Source organism: Notamacropus eugenii, chromosome 4, assembly GCF_028372415.1.
Source record: "Notamacropus eugenii isolate mMacEug1 chromosome 4, mMacEug1.pri_v2, whole genome shotgun sequence".
NCBI lineage: Eukaryota > Metazoa > Chordata > Mammalia > Diprotodontia > Macropodidae > Notamacropus > Notamacropus eugenii.
This window is the reverse complement of record NC_092875.1, coordinates 326,851,262-326,873,684: the sequence shown is the minus strand read 5'-3', so window position 1 is coordinate 326,873,684 and position 22,423 is coordinate 326,851,262. Positions and strand designations below refer to the sequence as shown.

The 22,423-nt window shown below is 39.3% G+C and overlaps 1 protein-coding gene across 2 annotated transcripts in view; it reads right to left on the bottom strand.

Annotated features, from left to right (window-relative positions):
• ST8SIA5 (ST8 alpha-N-acetyl-neuraminide alpha-2,8-sialyltransferase 5) overlaps positions 1-22,423 on the bottom strand; it is a 138,366-nt gene that overhangs the window by 24,575 nt on the left and 91,368 nt on the right. For both annotated transcript variants that reach the window (XM_072605217.1, XM_072605218.1), the window contains 2 exons: positions 20,059-20,203; positions 11,534-11,646 (listed from right to left, as the gene is read on the bottom strand). In XM_072605217.1, coding sequence (XP_072461318.1) covers positions 11,534-11,646; positions 20,059-20,203 — 258 coding nt within the window. The remainder of the gene's footprint in view (positions 1-11,533; positions 11,647-20,058; positions 20,204-22,423) is intronic.

Here is a 22,423-nt window from a genome sequence, read left to right as displayed (position 1 = left end):
TCCCCCTGTCCCATATGAAGAGATGGGACTTCTCCTTGCCAAGGTCAATCCCTCTGTGTCCATAAGTGATCCCATTCCATCCTGCTTTCCCCAGCAGATTGGCTCTTCATCATCCCCCCCTCTCATTTGTCTTCAATGTCTTCCTATCTACTAGCTGCTTCCCTCCATTGTCTCTTCCATTCTCAAAAAAAAAAAAAACCTTTCATTTGATTCATCTATCTCCACTAGCTTTTGTCCCAAATTTCTCTTTTCTTTTTTTTCCTTTGGCTAAATGCCTTGAACAGGATTCCTGCAATGGATACTTCCACTTCCTTTCCTCTTGCTTGCTTCTTTTAAAAATAAAACAGTCTGTCTTCTAATCTCATCTTTCAACCAAAACTATTTTCTTCAAAGTTCCCAGTGATTTCTTGGTTGCCAAATCTTATGGCCTTTTCTCAACCATTATGTTTCTTAACCTCTCTGCAACCCTTGACATTATAAATCACCATCTTTTCCTTGATTCTCTCTTCTCTTCAGGTTTTACACTGGTTTTCTTTTCCTGGTTTTCTTCCTACCTAACTAACCATTCTTTCTTAGTCTCTCCTTTGCTGGATCTTTATCCAAGTCATAATTGCAAATGACATATATTCCTCCAAGTCTTGTCCTAAACCCCTTCTTTTTCTTCCATTATATGCCTTCACTTGGTGATCTCATCAGCTCTCAAGGATTCTCAATTACCATCTCTGTGCTGATGATTCTCACAATCTACTTATCCAGCCCTAACTTCTCTGCTAATCTCATTTCTCATTTCTATCTGCCTATGGGACCTATCAGGTTAGATGTCCAATATACATCTTAAGCTTAGCATATCCAAAACTGAACTCATGACCTTATCTGCTTCAGAACCTCCCTATTAGTCAAGGTTACCATCATCCTCCTACTTCCCCAAGCCTGAAACCTAGATGACATCCTATATTCAGTCTGTTACCAAGGCCTCCATTTTACCTTTATAATATCTTTCATATATTCCTTCTTCTTTCCTTTGACACTGCTACTAGTCTAGTGCAAGCTTTCATCGTCTCACACCTGAAGTATTGCAATAACCTGGTGGTTGGTTTCCCTGCCTCAAGTCTCTCCCTAATACAGTCCAATCTTGGTTCCACTGACAACCTTGATTCCTAAAACAGACATCTGACCATGTTACTTCCCTACTTAGTAAATTCCAGTGATTCCTTATCACCTCCAGGTATCAAATACAAAATTATTTAATCTAGGAGGGGAAGAAAAATCTAAAACTTATGGAAGTGATTATTGAAAACTGAAAAAAAATTATTAACAAAAAATTATTTAATCTACAAAAAAATATTAAGGAATGAGATATTAACCATTTATTAAAGGAACTGAACCCCTTCAATGAATGAGACCTCAGATCTTTCTCATAATCTGAGATGCCTCTTTTCCCCACGGTCTTACTTTTATGGGGCTTGATACTCAGACACTCAGAAGAAGAAAAGTAAAATACAGAATCTCATTGGTCAATAGACCTTGCTTTTGACCCTCTAGGAGGGCCAGAAATGATGCATTTGCATGGGTGGTAATGGGCAAAGCAAGGGTCATCTCCGCTAAGTGGTCATAAGATGGACCTTTCCTCATGCTGAGCAAGAGGGTGGTCCAGAAATACAAAAATAAATTGGGTAACTTTTCATATCACATCAAGGTATCCCACCTGTACTGGGTTTGGTCATCAGCATTCTTGTGGTTAGGCAAGTGAACTTTATAACTAGTAAATAAATAGTGAACAGTGAATTTACAGTTTTTAAAATTTGAGGTCTACTATAAGAAAGAATCTATCTGTAACATATGCATTACTCTATGTCATGACTAGACTAAATAAATGTATATTGATAGATAAGTATATCATTGATAATTGCTAATAATCATTACCAAAATGGAATCACACTGAACTGATTAATAATAATTGGAATAAAATAGGGGGTCCAATAAATCATTTCTTTCATAGGATCAAATACAAATTCCTCATTTGGCATTCAAAGTCTTTCATACCCTGCTCCCATCCCCACTTTTTCTTGAACTTTACTTCCATATACTCTTCCACAAAGTGACACTGGCCTCCTTGCTTTTCCTCATATAAGACACTCCATCTCCCAACTCTGGACATTTTCACTGACTGTCCCCCATATCTGGAATACTTCCCATCCTCATCTGCTCCTCCTGGCTTCTTTCAAGTCCCAGCCAAAGTACCATCTTTTTCCCCAATCCCCCTTAATGCTAATGTCTTCCTTTTTTTGATTATGTTCAATTCATTCTATAATGTCTGTTTGTACATAGTTGTCTCATATGTTGCCTCACTCATTAGACTGTGAGATCTCTGAAAGCAGAGACATTCTTTTGCCTTTTTTAGTACCCTCAGTGCTGAGGAAAGTGCCTAGCACACAGTAGGTGCTTAATAAATGCCTATTGGTTGACTATGTGAGGAGAAATTTCTCAGCACATCTATTGAAACTCACCAGAGCTCACTGGTGTGCCACAATATACCCTTTGAAAACCATTACTGTACACTCCTTATCAGTGACCTTATTTGTTGTTACAACTTCTGGAAAATGAACCCCATGAGTTCTAGATAGAAGACCCCTAGATCTATGTATTCAGTTCTGATCTCTATCCTGAACTCAAGTCCCACATCACGATCAGCCTGTTGGATATCTGTAAGGAGAAACCTTCTCTGAATCCCTATGTTATATATGTCAGCCCTTTTCACAAATCAGTTCTTTCCAATAAATAAAGTATTGGCCAGGAGCCCTGAGTGGCTGTTAAACCATTCACTACATTGACATAGCTGGCTTTAAAGTTTAGAGACCAACTTGGGAGAGTTGAGTTCCACCATGTTCTTTGTCCATGGATAGACTTAATGACACCTCCATTATTTTTTTCTGCCAGTTTATTCCTCATAATCCTGATCTATAAGAGAAATTCTGGCACAGGCTTTCTATGCCTAAAAAGTATAGCACCATAGTTACTTTTCAAATGAACAACAAGAAAGTAATTTCACCTTCTGGTCAAATATGGACTAGAGAGTTTTCGAATTCAAGTCCTTGAAAGTAGCCCTTCGCTATCTTGGTGCAGGTGACATAGGATAAACTAACAAGGTCAATCCTATATTTTCTCTTCTCACCCTCTCAACAAATAGCAATGCTTAAAGCAGAAGATACGGGCCAGTGGTAACACATAACACTTTATTTCCCTACTAGTAAAAATGCTACAAAGATCAAAGCCAGAGCAAGAAGAATAAAAAGAGATAGGAAGATCTTAGCCCATGTAAGAAGATGGTTTTCTAGTATATGAGGGAATCCCAGAAGCTCCCATCTTTGGACTAAGGTTTGGTGGAGGGTTTTTTGGGGGGGGGGGGATTCTTCATGGTTGCTGTTTATATTAGTGGAATCAACAACAAGCACGAAATCAATTACCTGCAGACCTAGAAGAACGTATCCTCACCTGAAAGGATTTATGTACTCTCAGCAGCTATATTCCCTGTAACTTGCCATCAGTCCTAGAGCTAAATGACTAGTCCCACAAAATATCCCTCGAATAAGTTTCATTTAATGTATGTTTTGTGTGGAGGTTTTCTTTCATTTTCTCTGGTGCGGCTGTTGACTTTTCACAAAATCACCCACTTTGAAAACATTTACTTGTTTATGGTGGAAAATGAACAGGAGATTCTGACCACCCCTCTTGCTTTCAATAACCCCCAAAAAGCTCATCTAATATAATCTCTCTCTTTATATATATATATATGTATGTATGTATGTATATATATATACATACATACATACATATATATATATATATATGTATATATATATATATATATATATATACACATACATACATATATAAAATCCCTTCTCCTAAATACTCTGTTTCTATTAAGGATAACATCTTCCTTCCAGTAACTTAGTCAGAACCCAGATTCTATAATTCAAAGTCATTCTTGACTAAAATATTATAGATGATGCCAGTTCCAAAAGAAGGAGAGAGAGAGAGAGAGAGAGAGAGAGAGAGAGAGAGAGAGAGAGAGAGAAAGGGGGGGGGTATAATGGCAAGTAAAATAGAGTCTTTTGCTGTTTTTATTTTATTATAATCAAGAAGTATAATGCCTCTATTAGAATGTAATTAAGGAGGTTCTTTCCCACCCATTGAAGGGCCTGGGAAGATTTGTAAGAAGGTCCATGCCTTTTGTTAATGAGGCACTAGTTCTCAAGAGATGTGATGCCCTTTGGCTCTAAAAAAGGTATAAATACTCTGAGTTGAGGTTTTACTTTGAAGTTTACCGACTGGAAGTGTTTATTTGACCATATGAGGACTCTGGGAAGCAGCTAAGGAGCTCCCCAGCTTTGAAAACCAGATATCATGCTTCCCTCTCTGGTAACTATGGTCAGATAGTTAGGGTCTGTCTGTTGAATTCGGGCAGAGGAAGTCACGTCTGTTGATCTTTAATCTCTTTGTATTTTCTTTGCAGTTCAGGGTGCTGACTCTCCTGAAATAGGTGAATGTGCTTGGTTAAAGGATTGATACATGTGCTTGATTAAAGTGATTGTAAATCCCTCAAAAGTTGCCTTTCCTTTTATGAATACAGATCTAAGAACCTGTGATAGCAGGTATGTTGGGGTGCTTACTGATACAACAGGAGACAGAGGTGGGAGAGAGAGAGAGAAAGAGAAATTGAGAGATGAGAGAGGGGGAAGGGAAGGAGGAAGAGAGAGAAACATAGACAGAGAAACATAGAGAGACACAGAGAGAGGCAGAGAGAGAGGAGACAGAGAGAGACAAAGAGAGGAAAGGAGAGGGAGAGACAGAGAGAGGTGGAGGGAGAGAAAGAGGGGGAGGGGGGGCACCAAGCTCTGGATACAAAAAGAAAAATACTGGCCCTTCCCTTGACTATCTTACATTCTCTAATTGTGATTACTGTGGTCATCCCTGCCTTATGGTTCTTAGTAGCTGCCCTGCCTCTTTAAGCTTCAGCCATTTACCATCCTTCTCCAGTTTGCTTTGCTTGTGATGTGAATTTTATACTGAACCAGTAGGAGAAGTGGACATGTATGACAAAGCAGAGCTCACTGAGACAGTGTCTTACTCCTTAAGCTTCAGTCTCAGGGGAGGAATGAAAGGGGCCTTACACCTCACCTGACCTCTTGTTCCAGATAACTTCAAAGAGCCTTAATCAGAGAAGGAATAGTCAGAAGACTTAGGTTGCTTGTTACATGACTGCAGGTAATGATACAATACAGAATGATGTGAGCCTGAGAGTTCTGAGGAGTGAATAGGGGATCCATTTCAACTTTCATATTGGTGCTTCCCTATCTAATGAACATGGTTCCAACTAGAAATGTACTCTTCTTTCAGCATTCTCATTTACTCCGGACCTGTCATATCCTGACTATCCTTAGAATTTCAAACTCATCATATCCAAAATGGAACTCATCATCTTTCACTTTAAATTCCTCCAAACTTCCCTATTACTTCACAGGTATGACTATCCTTAAAGCAGGTAGGTGGCACAGTGGATAGAGCTCCAGGCCTGGAGTCAGGAAGACCTGAGTTCAAATTTGGCCTCAGACACTTACTGTGTGACCCTGGGCAAATCAATTAACTCTGTTGGCCTTGATTTCCTCATCTGTAAAATGAGCTGGAGAAAGAAATGACAAACCACTCCAGTATTTTTGCCAAGACAACCCCAAATGGGGTCACAGTGGGTCAGACAAGACTCAAAGGACTGAACAACAAAAACACTATCCTCCTAGTCACTTAGGCTTGCAACCATGGAATCATCCTTGAATCTTCCTCTCCGTCACTCTCCTCCATACTTAATCACCTGCCAAGTTCTTTCACTTCTACTGCTATGGTATCTCTCATAATCATTCCCTCAACTGCTTTCACATTAAGACCTAGATCAAGCCCCTTTTTGTTTCTTGCCTGGATTATCACAATAACCTCTTAAGTATTTTCCTTATTTTCAGTCTCTCCCCATACCAAGTTGTCCTCTACAAAGCTGCTAAGATAATCTTCCTAAAGCACAAGTCTGACCATGACATTCTCTGCTTAAAGCTCTTCATTTGCTCCCTGGTGCCTCTGGGACAAACTGCCAGCTCTTTAGCCTGGCATTTCAAGCCTTCAACAATCTGGCTCCGACCTATCTTTCTGGACTAAATTTATATTACTCCCCTTCATGCATTCTACATTTCAGCCAAACTGGCCTGTTTGTTTTTAATCTGAATTTGACATTCTGTGTTTTTGACCCTGCTGTCCCTTATGTATGGAACGAATTCCCTCCTCAACCAGCCCCCTCCCCAATCCTCTTCCTTCCAGGCTCAGGGACCACCTACTCCATCAAGCTTTTCCTGACCTCCCACTTATTCATTAATATTTTCTCGGTCCTAAGTTATTTTGTGCTATATACCTTCAGAGGATGTAAGGTTCCCGAGAACAAGGACTATACCATTTCTGGATTTTGTATCCCCATTACCTATCACAAAGCCTTGAACGTATTTTCTTTGGTTGGGAACTGTTATTTCATTGGTATAAGGGCCTGCTGGTGAGGAAACTTCCACTTGCCACAGGAAATCATACCAAGTTGCCTGGGGCATTAAAGGATTAAATGATTGGCCCAAGGTCACATTAAGTGTCAGTTGTGAGACTTGAACCTGGGTTTCCTGATTCGGAGGCAAGTTCTCTATCCACTATGATGACATGTTGCCTCTCTACCTTGTATATTCTAGGTGCTTAATAAATGTTTGTTAAGTTAAGAAGTGAAGAAAGCTAGCAAGTGTGAGAGTCAGTCCGTGAACCCAGGCATGCTGAATTGAAGTCCAGAGATCATTTTACTATACCTTGTTGCCTCACAACAACAAGGTTATTGTAGAAATCAAATCATGCTTAAGAAAGTCCCTTATAAATTAGTCAGTCCACAAACATTGATTATATACCTACTGTAAACCTCTAACAGATTATTAGATTATTATGTAATAATTATAATATAATATAGTTATATAATTGCAATAATTATATCAGATTATTTTATATAAACATGTTATATAGTATTATATTATATAGATATATATAATATAGCTGCTACCAATGTTCTTATCTCATTGGAGTCTCAGGTTGGCAGCAGAGGTAGCATAATCTCTGGTTAACAGCTAGAGAAACTGAGGCCTGGAGAAGAGTACTCAAGGTCACACAATGAAACACTGACAAACCTGGAACCTAAATCTAGATCTTCTAAAGATCAATTCCAAGCTAATCATGGTACAGTAGAATCGAAGGGCCTGGATTCAAATTCTACCTCTGAAGCTTACTATTTATATGACCTTGGGCAAGTCATTTCACTACCCTAATCAGTAAAACGAGTGGATGGCCTCTGAGGTCTCTTTTAGTTCTACAGCTAACGATTCCATGAGCTAGTCCCCATTCCTTTGTTACCAGAAAGCAACCTTTCCCCCATGCATTCCTTTGGGCACTTTGTGGAGGCCTCTACTTTGCACTTATCTTGTGGTCTCTTATATATCCTAGCAATTTCTGTGCCTGTCCTCCACTCTCCCAATCAGCTCACAGGCTCATATTATAAACTCCTTGAAAGCTGACCCTACGTCATTTCAATCTGTTCTATCCCCAGTGCCTAGCACCAGCCTCCCACAAAATAGATGCTTAATAATTTTTTTTAATTAAATGGAATATTTCAGGAAGATAGGTTTCTCTTCTAAGGAAAAATCTCCCAAGAAGAGGATTTCACTTGTTCTTACTCCAGTACATACTCACAGGTTTTATGTTTGCTGTTATTTTAAAGGAATCATCCTTTTTAATTTTTTTTTTTATTTGAGACTGGATCTCCCTATGTCTCCCAGCCTGGAAGTATAGTGGCCATTCATAGAATCAACCCCACTGCTGATTGACATTTCTGACCTAGGCCAGTTTATACTTCCTTGGGCACTCTGGTCCCCTCGTCCCCTACTTCCAGAGGCTCATTATACAAGTGTTAGACAGTGTAGACACCCAGATCGGCTTTAGCCCTGCTACATCTCAGAACTCCCTAACTTAGGTGATCTACCAGCCTCCCTCGTAGCTTGGATCCAGGCATGTGCCAGCACACCCAGACTTAAAGAAATCATCTTTAACCACTTGAGTCCCTGATGATGTCTCTTGGGGCTACAAGGATCAAGTGCCCAAGCACAGAAAGCATCTTCCTGTCATCATTAGCAAGAAAGGGCTAGCACCCAGCAGCTGGTGGGCAGATCACAACTAACTCCCTGTTTTCAAGAACAGAGCAAGGACAGCTTGTAGCTTCTGTCCCTCTAGAAACAGGGACTCCCTGTTCCTATAGCCAAGATTCAAGACTATTCACACACAAACCCATTCTCAGGCAGGGAGCAAAAGGAGACCTGCTAGCAAGTTACCACTCTTGTCATATCTGGGAAAAGGCCAAGAGCACCCCTCCTCCTCCACCAACTGAAATTGTTACATTTCATCAAAAGTCTCTCCATAAAATCAGTTCTGGTAACAATATGCACTGGAAAGGTAGGGAGAGGGAAGAGATCTTTTTTTCCCCCAGATTTCAGAGATAACTCAACTTTGTCTGATTTTCAAGCAGCATTTGAATTTGAATTACTTTTTCATCTTTTCTTTTTAAAATCTGCCAGCTGTGGGACAGAGCTGCCTAGTCACAGTTCTACACATAACTGAGGAAAGGAAATCTGCTTCTGTCTGCATTCTTCAGATGACTGAGCAAAGGGTTTTTTGGTCATTGTTTTTCTTTTTTCATTTTTGACTCATGTCTACACCACCAGGTTAGGCATCTAACACTTTTTATACCTACCAAGTGATCCCCAGGATAGGCATTTTGTCATTATTGTACAGTCTGTCTTCAACGTTCCCAACAGACATCCACCCTATGTGTCCCATTGCCCTGGGCTTATTCTGATCAATCTGATTCCCCAGGGTTACCCTCTACCACCTGCCTGCTTCCACTCCATTCCCCTGCCTTCCACACCCTGAGTCCTCTCTGGGCCCAAGGTGACAGCTCACAAATCTGATATATAAACTGCATAGATGGGAGAGGCCAGGGAGCTTCCCAAATCTCATTTGTGCATTTTAACAGGGGCTTCTGGAGGTAATAAATAATAATGGGTCTCTTTTATATAGAGGTTTATTGTTGTTGATCTGCTGTTTTAGTTGTATCTAACTCTTTGTGACTCCATTTGGGGGTTTTCTTGGCAAAGATACTGGATTGCCATATAGGTTTTACAGTTTACAACAAATTCATAAAATATTTTATATGGTATAAAAGGATGTATTACTCTGCCCATTTTACAGATGAGGACATTGAGGTTCAATTCATTTCAATTCAGCAGACATTTATAGAATTTTATTAATTAGTAAATATTAGTGGTATTATTAATTTAATGTATTTTATTTAATATTTTGTTTAATATATTTTATTTATTATTAATTTATTAATTAAGATTTATTCATTACCACCATCATCATTATGTGTCAGGCACTGTGCTAGGCATCAAGGCTACAAAGACAAATAAGAGACAATTCTTGAATTCAAAGAGCTTTCATTTTAAGGTAAATGATTTGTCTAAGATCACACAGCCAATAAGTGTCTGATCTAAGACTTGAACCAAAGCCCCTCTTCTCCAAGACAATCTCTCTTATTGTTTCACTTACTGGTGACTCTCATGGCAGGAATTTCATGGAGCTCTTTAGGGGCCTCTGTGTGAAGACTGAATCTGACTGCTACCCTCTAGGCAATCAAAATCTAGCCTGAGAGGGAACTGCCCAACCCTTTCTCCCCAAGCCCATCCAAAAGGGAGAAAGGAACCTTGATTAATGAATCCATGGACCCCTTAGTTCTAAATTCTCTACTACACTGGACTGCCTCTGGGCTTCAATCCACTGACAGAGAAAGAGAAGAAAATAACATACAAAATTACAGTCCCTGTGCCACCAAGGAGCTTAAAATTCTAACAGCAAGGTGGAGGTGGGGAGGACCGAACAGTAAAAACATGCAGACAGAGAAATAAACATAAATTAGATATCCAGCATTTAGAATTTAGCACTTTAGGATCTACAGATCACTTTCCCACAACTCTGTGAGATAGTATAAGCATTATTATTTCCATTTTAAAGATGAAGGAAATGAAGCTCAGAGATGTGTTAAGTGACTGGCCCAAGGTCACACAGTTAGTAGGATTTAAAGCTACCTCCCCTGAATCTAGGGTAGCTAAGTTGACTCAGTAAATAGAGTGCCAGGAGTCAGGAAGATTCATCTTCATAAGTTTAAATCTGGCCTCAGAAACTTTACTAGTTGTGTGACTGTGGGCAAGTCACTTAACCTTGTTTGCTTCAGTTTCCTCATCTGTAAAATGGGCTGGAGAAGAAAATGGCAAACTACTCCAGTCTCTCTGCCAAGAAAACCCAAAAATGAGATCATGAAGAGGCAGACATGACTGAAAAACTACCTAACAGCAACTCCTGAATCTAAATCCAGTACACATTCCATTATACCATGATTATATACCTGAACACAAATGATTATGATACAAGGTAGAATGTGTTAGAAGCAAAGCAGATATCTAGATCAGGGAAGGCTGCATGAAAGAAGTGGCATGTGAGGTGAGCCTTGAAGGAAGAAAAGGATTCCAACAGAGCAGGAGGAAGAGGGAGTGTATTCCAGGCACAGGGAATAGTCTGCCCCATTACATGGAGGATGAAGAGGAAGGAAGCAAACAAGAAGGCATTTATTAAGCATCTATTATGTGCCAAGCATTATAATAAGAGCTTTTCAAATACGAACTCATTTGATCCTCACAACAACCCAAGGAGGTAGGTGCTATTATACCCACTTAATAGTTGAGGAAATGGAGGCAGAGAGAAGTTAAGTAACTTGCCCCAGGTCACATAGCTAGTCTGAGGCTGGATTTGAACTTGAATATTCCTGACTCCAGGCCCAGTGCTCAATCCACTAACACCTAGAAAGATGAGAGTGAATAACTGCTATTGTTTTTTGGCTAAACAATGAAATAAATACAGAAAGGGAAAGAGTATGAAATAAAGCTAGAAAGAAGGTTCAGCTGGATCCAGATTGTGGAAGGCTTTAAATGTCAAGTGAAACTGCTGCAGAAAAGCAAATTTCAGCTCAATGTTTAGAAAAACTTCTTAACAATGGAAGTTACTCAAAAGTGGAATAGAAGGAGTGAGGTTTAGGGACCTCATCTTACTTTATCTTTTAATCACCTCCATCACCTATCACTGTACTTTTTCCTACAGAGTAAAATAAAATATATAGGATTGTAAAGGAAATTAATTATAGTAAAATATGTCAATCAATTTTTCACCAAGTGCCTAGATCCCAGATTAAGAAGCCCTGGTCATCCCTATGGAATGATGTGGGGAAAAGTCTCAGAGAGCTATGGAGAAGCACAAGAGCCTAGAAGTATCTCCCAAACCCCAAGTAAGAGAAAACAATACTTTTTACCGGAACACGAAGTCTGCACTATCAATCTCTCTCCCACACCGGCTGTTCTTCAGGATGCCTCCATTCCCCACGACAGCACACTTCTTAAACTGAGAGCGATTGTATGGCATGTCCTACAGATAGACAGTGAGCAATCAATTAGAATGCCAGTGACCGTCTATTACATCTGCATCTATTCATTATTTTCTTTTATTCTCCAAACAGGGCCTAGAGAGATAATTGGGAAAGGCATTATTATCCCATTCTACTGATGAAGAACCTGATGCAAGCAGCTAAGTCACTTGTCTAAGGTCATATAGCCAGTGACAGAGATGAAACTGATACCTGCTAGGTTTTCTCGCTGTTCCCTCAGGGCTCTCCCCAGTAGCTCCACTGCTTCCCTCCCTGCCTAATAGTGAGAATAGAATTCTCATTCTGTTGTCTTTAGGACAGGTACAATATATCCTCAAATCAGGAGCTCTACAACCTCTATTCAACTATGCCAAGGGGACTCCAAGATTCTCAAAAGGACTGACTCTATGCCCAAAATATCCAATTCAATACAGTATCAAAAATGAGCTTATTTTTGCTTGCTGAGATGTCCATATCTCAGCTTCTCTTAATGATTTTGTATCCACATTTTAAATTGTATTATTTAATTAAAAATTTGTAGGATAAATGTCAGCAAATGACATGTGACTGTATGAACAATGGCACAGAAGGCGATTGTGAGGGTAACTCATGCTGTTGGAGCAGAGGAATCACTGGGCAAAATGTGCCCTGATCCCCATCCCTGTTCCTCCTCATCTCCCATCAGACCCTTTTTTGCTCAACAAGTAGCCTAGTGCTTTGGGAAAAGCTGGATATTGCATGAGAGGACATGGGCTCAAACATGTGTGACTATGGGCAAGTCACATAACCTCTCTAGGTCTCAGTTTCTTCATCTGTAAAATGGAAGAGGTAGACAAGACAACCTCTAAGATCACTCCCAGCTCTAGATCTATAATCCTTTGACACTTCTTCAGCTCCTTGAGGGTAGGTAGAGGATATGATCCTGATTATACATCAAAGTCAGAAGATGTCATTTAAATGGACAAGAAAGCTCAATGCCTTTTCCCACTTCTGCTGAGAGGGCCTAAGATCCCTTCCTAAGAACCACTAGAGAAGAGCAGGCATCTGAGAACAGATCTCCCCAGGAATTGACAATCTAAAGCCATGTTGATAAAACTGTAGCTTCTACAACAAAAGAGATGATTATCCAACTTTACTCTGTCTTGGTGAGCTGAAGCACTGGATTCAATTCCTGGAGTAACTTTTCAGAGATATAATATAGTCAGAGTAGAAAAGAATCTGGAAACCACATATTTTATAGGAGACTCCATTGAAAGAATTGGGGGAGTCAAATCTGGAAAAGAGAAATCTTAGGGAAGATATGATTGTATCTTGTTCTCTTACTAGACTATAAGCTTCATTAGGGCAGGGACCTAAACTTTGTATCTTCCCTACCATAGTTCTCTATGCCTAGAAGATATTTAATATGTTTTTTTTTAATTGAACTGAGTGATAGCTATCCTTAAAGTCTTGAAGAGTTACCATGTTGAAGATGGAATCAACTTATCCTGCTAAGAAGAATAAGACCACTGGAACTACCTACTAACAGTGTGACCTTGGGCGAATCAGTTGTCCTCTCTGGGTCTTCATTTTATCTTAAGAAAGATGAGGAAGTTAGACTATGACCTCTCAGTCTCTATCTATTTCTAAACCTATGATTTTGTGATCCTAAGGAAGAAACAAAAACAATTTTGTCATTGAAATATACTACAGAACATCTCAATAGAAAGAAGAAATAGATGAGTAGTTGGGAAAAAGATCACAAGCCTTGCCCAGAGATTTGATAGTGATGTGTGACTTCAATTATGCAGACATCTTTACTAGAGCTCTCTCTGTCTCTATCTGTGTCTGTGTCTGTTTTTCCCTCACTGCCAAAAATAGAGAAGCTAATTCCTTCTTGACATGCTTCAGTGATAATTTCAGGTTTCAAGGGGGAAAATGGGAAATTCCATTCTTAATCTGATTCTCACTATTATAGGAAGGAACTGATTGCTACAGTAGAAGTGATGGGAATCTTGAGAAAAAGTGATCATTCCATCCTAGACTTTGTGCTAGTGGAGAAGAAAACTAGGCTGAGTTTGATACATATCCTAGATTTGGGGAAAGTAGATTTCAAAGGGTTCAAAAGAAAAATAGGTAAGATCTAAGGATTAAAATGCTCAAGGGAGGAAATCGCTGAACAAGTTCTAGAATGTAATAGCAATGGAATACTATCATGCCATAAAAACTGGCAAACATGAAGATTTCAGAAAAACCTGGAAAGACTTACATGAACTGATGCAAAGTGAAGTGTGCTGAAGCAAGAGAACATTGTACACAGTAATAGCAATATTGTACAATGATCAACTGTAAAGCTATTCTCTGCAATACAATGATCTAAGACAATTTCAAAGGAATCATGATGAAAAATGCTATCCACTTCCAGAGAAAAAACTGATGGGGGCTGAATGAAGATCAAAGCATACTATTTTTCACTTTAATTTTTTCATTTTTTCATCTGTGTTTTCTTTCACAACATGACTAACATGGAAATATGATTGTATGATTACACATGTATAACCTATATAAAATTGCTTTCTGTCTTAAGGAGGGGGGAAGGAAAAAAGGAAGAGAATTTGGAACTCAAAATTTTTTTTAAAAAATTTTAAAAATTATCCAGCAATACTACTTCTAAGGTTATCTCCCAAAGAGATCATAAAAATAGAAAAGGACTCACATGTACAAAAGTATTTGTAGCAAATCTTTTTGTGGTGCCCAAGAACTGGAAATCAAGAGAATGCCCATTAATTGGAGAATGACTAAGCAAGTTGTGGTATGTGAATGTAATGGAAAACTATTGTGCTATAAGAAATGACGAACAGGCAGACTTCAGAAATACCTGGATAGACTTACACGAACTGATGCTGAGTGAAGTGAGCAGAAAGAGGAGAACATTATACACAGTAATAGTCACTTTTTTTGATAGGACTGTTTCTAATAGACTTAGTCCTTCACAGCAATGCAAGAATCTAAAACATTTTCAAAGGATTCATGATACAAAATGCCATCCACATCTAGAGAAAGAACTATGAAACTGGAACACAAAAATGAAGCGGGTTATTTTCTCATTTGTTATGTTTGGTTTTGTTTAGTTTTTCTTAGGCTTTCTCCCATTTGTTTTAATTCTTCTATGCAACATGACTAACGTGAAAATGTGTTTAATAAGAATGTAAATGTAGAGCCCATATAAAATTGCATGCCATCTTGGAGAGGGAGAGGAAGAAAATTTAAAACTTATACAAGTGATTGTTGAAAATTGAAAACAAATAAATTAATAAATTTGGAGGAGAAAAAATAAAAATGTTAAAAAAGTTGTTTTTACATGTAATTGGAGAAAATAAAATGTTATTCAAAAATAATAAAATGCTCAGGGGAAAGGTAGATTAAGAGAAAAGGGAGATGTTTAACAGTGAAATTATGAAGACACAGAGAAAATTTCCATTGAGGATGTGAGAGGTTCAACTTTAGGAAGAGCTTTCTAATAAGAACTGTCCCATAATAGGATCAGCTGTCTCATAATATATTGACCTCCCTATCATGGAGTGACCAACATGGGAGCTGAGGATAGCTAAAGAAGACCCTTGACATAGAATTTCAGAAGGTCAGCATTGGAAAGGAACTCAAAGGCCATCTAGCCTAACTTGACCAAGAATCCCTCCTTCAACATGGTCACCCAGCTTTCACTATATGACCACTAGTGAAGGAGAACTGACTGCCTCCAAGGACAATTCATCCCACTTTTGCACAGCTCTAATGGTTAGAAAGCATTTTCCTTACATCAGGCTTAAATCAGCCTTTCTGAAACTTCTATCTATCATGCTCAGTTCTACACTCCAGGGCCAAGTAGAATATGTCTTCTTCCATTTGATAGACCTTCAAATACTTGTAGATGGCTGTCGTGGCCTCCCTATGTCTTCTCTTATCCCCGTTAAATTCCATTCATTGATCTCTCTATGGCATGAATCTTGAGTTTCCTCACTTTCCAGGTCATCTTTCTCTGAATTCCTGTCATGTTCCCAAAATGCATTACATAGAATTGAATCAAACACTTCCCACATGGCCTGTCTGCACAGTGGGACTACACAATATATCATGTGTTCTGACACTAATTCTAAGGTAGGCTAAAGTTACACTGGCACCTAGCTGTGACACATGTTTGGAAAAGGAGGAGAGACTGAAGCACAGACCCAGTTCTGACAATTCAATGGGCTACTCAAGGAGGGACCTGGAACATAGTACCAGAACATCTTCAAAACACTGATATAGAAAGGACCATGGAACAGGAATCAAAAGACCTGGGTTCTAGTCCAAGTTCTTCTGTGAAAAGTTTGTGTGACCTTGGACATATCAACCCCCCACCTTTTTAAGCCTCGATCTCTTTATCTACCAAATGGATTTGAGATAAATCAGTCAATCAATGAACATTTGTTAAGTGCCTACTATGTGCTAGGCACTGTGCTAAAATGATCTCTAAGGGTCTTTTCAGCCTTGACCTTCAATGATTCTAGGTTCTGATAGCTTTTCTCCCACACTCTTGGTCTAGATAAGTTGGGATAGTGAGTCCCTGAGAACAAACACAGTCAGGGACCCTGGGTTTATGTCAGGATACCAGTATTCTCACTGGCAAGGAGTTAGGCTTATGTCTTAGTAGAAAATTACATTAGTTTGAAATAATTATGAATGCAGTCAGACCCCCAAGCTCAGCTGCAGCCTGTTTCTAGGTTATTATTATTATAATTATTCATATTCATTGCACATTTTTCTTGACTGGTTGGGTGTGGAGAATGCAAACGGAATGGACTCCATAGGGTCAGAATTCCCACTGAGACATTTGCCTGGTGGCCTGTTGGGGGTGAGGGAGAGAGAAAGAGTATTTCTTTTTTTTTTATTTTGTAATGTTTAACAATCACTGCCATACAATTGTGATTTTATCCCCCCCACCTACCCCCCACTCCCCCCCTCCCTCCCCACGACTGCATACAATTCTGTATAGATTCTACATATACTTTCCTATTGAGTATATTTTCACTATAGTCATGCTATGTAGTCAGACTAGGATACATGAAAGAAATCGTATAACAAATCAGAACATGATACACAAACACATACACATACACAAACATGATCTGCTACAATATGTGAGTGACTTCCATATTTGTCTCTCTGAGTGTGGCAGGCATTTTGCCTTGAGATCCTCCATTGGGATTTTTTTTTTTTTTGGGTAAGAAGTTCTTGTGTTATTACACAAATCTAAGTCTACCAGAAAAAACTCTCAAACACTGTGGTTGTTGCTGTGCATAAAGTTCTCCTGGTTCTGCTCCTTTCACTCAGCATCAGGTCATATAAGTCCTTCCAGGCCTCTCTGAAGTCTTCTTGTTCATCATTTCTTATGGCACAATAGTACTCCATTACATTCATATACCATAATTTATTCAGCCATTCCCCAATTGATGGACATCCCCTTGACTTCCAGTTTTTGGCAACTACATAGAGTGCTGCTATAAATATTTTTGTACATGTGGGACCCTTTCCCATTTTTATGATCTCTTGGGGATATAGTCCTAGTAGCGATATTGCTGGGTCAAAGGGTATGCACATTTTTGTAGCCCTTTGGGCATAGTTCCAAATTGCTCTCCAGAATGGTTGGATGCGCTCGCAGCTCCACCAACAATGAATTAGTGTTCCAACTTTCCCACATCCTCTCCAGCATTTATCATTTTCTTGTTCTGTCATGTTTGCCAATCTTATAGGTGTGATGTGGTACCTCAGAGTTGTTTTGATTTGCATCTCTCTAATCAATAGTGATTTAGAGCATTTTTTCATATGATTATAGATAGCTTTAATTTCTGAGGAAGAGTATTTCTTAAACTTTTCAGGGGGGTAGGAACAAAGTCATCTGTGGAGAAACTACTGTATGTTACGATATGGTTTTCTCTTATTTTTTTTAATTTTTAAAAATTTTAAATATAAAAATTTTTTTAATTTAATTTTTTTAATCCCTGCTGTGTTCTCTTTAAATGAGGTGCCATCCCCCACCCCCAGTCCCCAAGATTATTAATTATTCACATCTGTAAGAAGCTGTTCTGCTCAAACTATGAGGCTCTGATCCAGGTCACCACTACTCACCTGAGGAATGCCAGTAGACTTATAGCTTTGTCCTTAGCAGGACATAAGATATCCCCATGTTGTCTAGCTTCTATAAAACATTGAAACATTACTTCCTCTGACTTTTCTAATTTAGGAAGATGCATTTAACTCATCCCTTTCATCTTGCCTCACACCTTCCTTTTCTCTTCCCCTCAACCAGGACAAAAAAAAAATCTTCAGTATATTCTACAGAAGGTGTAAGAGAAGACTTGGAATACATAAAACTTTTCTATTGGATCCCTGGGAAACTATCGGAGCTACTAGAGTTTCAATTCAAAATGCATTCTAGTTTCATAGGACTTGATCACTCTGCTGTCTAACATCCTACAATAGGATCTTAGTGACAATATTCCTTTCAATAAAGGATAATATTCCTTTCAATAGAATGTACCCAGTGATTCTTTGGCACCTAAGTGATGTCATAGTGCACAGAGTGCTAGACCTGGAGTCAGGGAGGCTCATTTGCCTGAGTTCAAATTCAGCCTTAGACACTTGCTAGCTGTGTGACCTTGGACTTAACCCTGATGGCCTTAGTTCCTCATCTGTAAAAGAAGCTGGAGAAGGAAATGGCAAACCACTCTTTGCCAAGAAAACCCCAAATGGTATCACAAAGAGTTGACACAACTAAAACAAATGAACAAAGCAATTCCTTCCTCGGTTCTAATACCTAAGAATGGGACTAGAACTCAGTGCCCTGAGCTTTTCGGAAGATGAGATTGATGTTATGGGATATATCTTATAAAATAACACTCTCACTTTATTATGGAGAGAAAATTAGAAAGAGGAAGAAGAAGAAGGAAAGGACAGTAAGGAGGAGAAAGAGGAGGATGAGGAAAAGGAGGAAAAGAAAGTGTAAATGCCACCAAAAGCTATCCCATAGTTGTAACGTAAAGAATGAACTTCGATTTCACTTAGTTACTCTTATTCTAAACATGTATCTTACAAACTAGGCTACCTGGTTTCCCAGCCCATAGAAGTTTAGGATCAAAAAATTGGGGGAAGGGTGGTGCTCGAAGCAGACCAGATGACAGCAATAGAGGTGACAGCTGACAGCAGGGGAAGAGACAGGAAAACCAAAAACAGCATATCTGTGCTTCTCTTTACAGCAGGCTACCATAATTGATGCTTGGAATGATGACTCTGAATCATCAAGGAAAGGTTAAATTATGTTTGGCATTCTCTGTTGAGGAAGCCAGGACAGCATATAATATATTCGAGAAAGATTTCATTCTAGAATAGTTATAAGAAACAAAGTCTGGGCACTTCAAAGGGATAAGCTTCAACTTAACTAGAAAATTATGTACTCGCCTTAAAGTGATATGTGTGTGTGAATTATTGATTATGACTATCATTAGAACACTCATTTTGAATTATGCCAAATCAATGAAGTATTACAGAATATATAAATATATTTCTTCCTTGAAGCCTTCCTAGATTAATGAGTGTATGTGAAGGGGAAGAGGTAATTATTCTCCTGACCCTGCCATGGCTGGTGTCAGATCCTGCAATTTCTCCTAACCTAAAGCTGTCGCAGAGTTATAATGTAAAGAAAAAACTTTAACTTTTACTCAGAACTACTCACTCTTATTCTAAACATAATTCTTGCAAACTGGGATACCGGGTTTCTCAGTCCATCATTTCTACTTCTTATCACCATTTCCTGCTACTTTCCCCCACCAAAAAAATTCCCTTCATGTATATGAAATGGATATTTTATTACCTTCCTCTCTGTTGGCTTATTGTTATCTCATTATCCACCCATACATCTTTTATGTGTGAATTTGTGTTATTGTGCCTGTCTTCGATTATAAGGTCCTAGGAGGCAATGACTAAGCCTGCGTTGAATTCATTGCTGTGCAGCAGCATGTACAAGTAGGTGCCTGTATTGGCTTGATAACAGCTACTATGATGTTTTCATCACTACTATTCTCACAGACATGAACATCTTGACCAACTCACAAGGTTTATTTCTACACAGACAACTTTTGGCCAATTGGAATTTAAGGAATGGACACATTAGAACTCAAAGAATAATGTCAAAATGTGTATAACCTAGAAAGTGGCCAATTGGAACCCAGTGAATGGACATCTGGGATCAAAAGAATTATCCATGAAATGGACCCCCTAGAATGATTAGCCACTGGGGTCAATGCAGAGTTGAAGCTTATATATGGTCCTTCATCCAACACGATCCTTCTTCCCCCTGCCCTCCCCCCAACCTTTTTCAAAGAATGCAAAAACGACAGCACCTTGGGAAACATTCGAAAGATCTCCTGGTTGATGTGGTAGACGCCACTGGTGTCCACCTCATATTTGAGTTTTGTGCCCAGAGGGGTGTTTTTCTGGGTGGTGAAGAGAAAGGAAGGAGCATTACAGCACCTGGAAAGAGTGGACCTGAAAGGAAAGGGAGAAAGATAGGGAGGAACTGGTTAGGTAATTCTATGTGCAAAAGACATTCTGAGTTTGACATTGCCAGGGGGTTGCCAACCACGAGAGACACTAGCAATATAGTTCATCTGATTAATATTAGACCTCTTTACTGTTCCTCTCACCCCCAGCATCCCATACCCCACATGGTCATTTCTACCTGGACCTTCTTCAAGTTGTTATTAGCACATTAGCTCATATGAACTACCAGATGCTGTGTATGGGCATTTCTGCTGTGGGATACACTAAGTATTTAAAGGAAGGAGGCAAATATGGCTAGTGTGTATTTTGAAACTCATCAATACAATTCAGCAGAGAGCTTTTTGTAAAGAGTGAAGCAGAGAAGATGGTAGGACTCTAAGATGTAACTACACTATAAGCTTTGATTGTCAGGTTTCCTAGAATCATAGACTTGGGCCTAGAAAGGATCTTAGAAATGATCTACAGGACCCAGGAACAAGTTCCTCTCACCTGTGGGCTTTATGTGATCTTTGCCACCCCACTCTCTGGGACTGGCCACCTCAGGGATCTGTGATATCCTTGTTCCTTGATTTCTTATCAATCTACAGCCATGCTAGTTCACTCCAATAGAGCCAGGCATGTTATATCTAAGGTATAATCTGTGATGACATATGCCTCCGATTCAGCAAAGAGCTGCATGTCTGACTGTACAATCAGAGACCACTCCTTTAGAGCCAGGGTTATAACAACTTTTTGCACAGCCTACAGTTTCCATCTCTACCCCACCCCAATTCTATCCCCCATACACACATACATATATTCAACCTTTCAGATTTTATTATCATTTAGGATCCAAGTCAAGACCCACTTCCTTCCAACATTTTTCTCTGACTACTCTGGTTAATAATGACCTTTCCTTCCTCTGAACTTTGGATTAACTTACAGTCTGGGGAATACAATTTTTTCACCCATTTATAGAACTTTTTATTATTCTCTAATTATTTCATGCTTGTGAGCCTTGGCTTCCTGGTTCAACACTAAGCTCCTTGACAGCTGGCAGGGGGACCTTGACTTTTAAATCTTGTGTATGGGCCACTGCACCTGGCATAGTGCCAGACACACAAATACTTGTAAATAAATGATTTTGACTGATGGTTAGGTGATTATTTCTCATTCCAGCTTCCATTAAAAGACCAATGTAGGTATTCTGTTATCTTTGGGGAAAATTTGACCTTTTACTTCAATCCATAAGTATTTAGTGATTCTGAGGTCTCATGGAGTACACAGAAAGGTCCTAGTCTGATGTACCCCCAAATTAGATGTATCCCTTCTATAAATACACATGGCTGCTGAGAACATGCAATCCCGCCAAGGGAAGCCAGAAATTCATTCTCCCTTCATCCTCCTTTCACTGCTTCATGCTCTGTAGCTACCTGAGAATGCCCATCCCTACTACTGGGTCTTGCTTCTCATTCCACTTGAGATGCTGGGTTAGAGTAGTAGAAAAGAAGTTAACACTTCACCCCAAAACCAAGCCACTCTTCCATTTGCTCCTTAGCTCCAGCAGTGATCTCAAAGTTTGCTTCCCTAACCTTGCTCCATAACCTAATCCTCCCAGAGGCTCAATCCTGCTCCTATAAAGAAATATCCAAAATACTGGAGAATTTACCTTATAGGTTCATAGCCCTAAATCAAGAAAGGACCTCAGAGGTTAACAGATCCCACCTCTTTGCTTTAAAGATGAAGACACTGAGGTTGACGTAAGTTAAGTGACTTGACCAAGGTCACAGGCAGTAAGTAGTAGAGCTGGGATTGGAACCCAGGTCTTCTGACTTCAAATCCCCTCCCCTTTCCACTGTACTACGTACTTTTCTTCAGAAACACACGTTAATTTCACTTCAGTCCTTTAAGTAGCCAAAGGTCCACTGGTTATAACATGTAGATCTTTTTGTGGTAGGCTACAGGGTCAGAGTGAAAGAGAAAAGGAAGGACAAAGTACTTTATTCCCTGTTTTTCTGCACAATTAGCAGTAAAAACCCATAGAGGCCCTCAACCCATCTATTAGTCAGCCAATCGAAAAGTAACCATTAAGCACATCCTATGTACTAGTCATTGGGGACAGAAATACAAAGAATGAAATAATCTCTACTCTCAAAATGTATGATTTTTCTAGCACCAGGGACAGAAAAGTAGGGCAGAAGCTGAGACTTTATTCTGGTCTGCAGT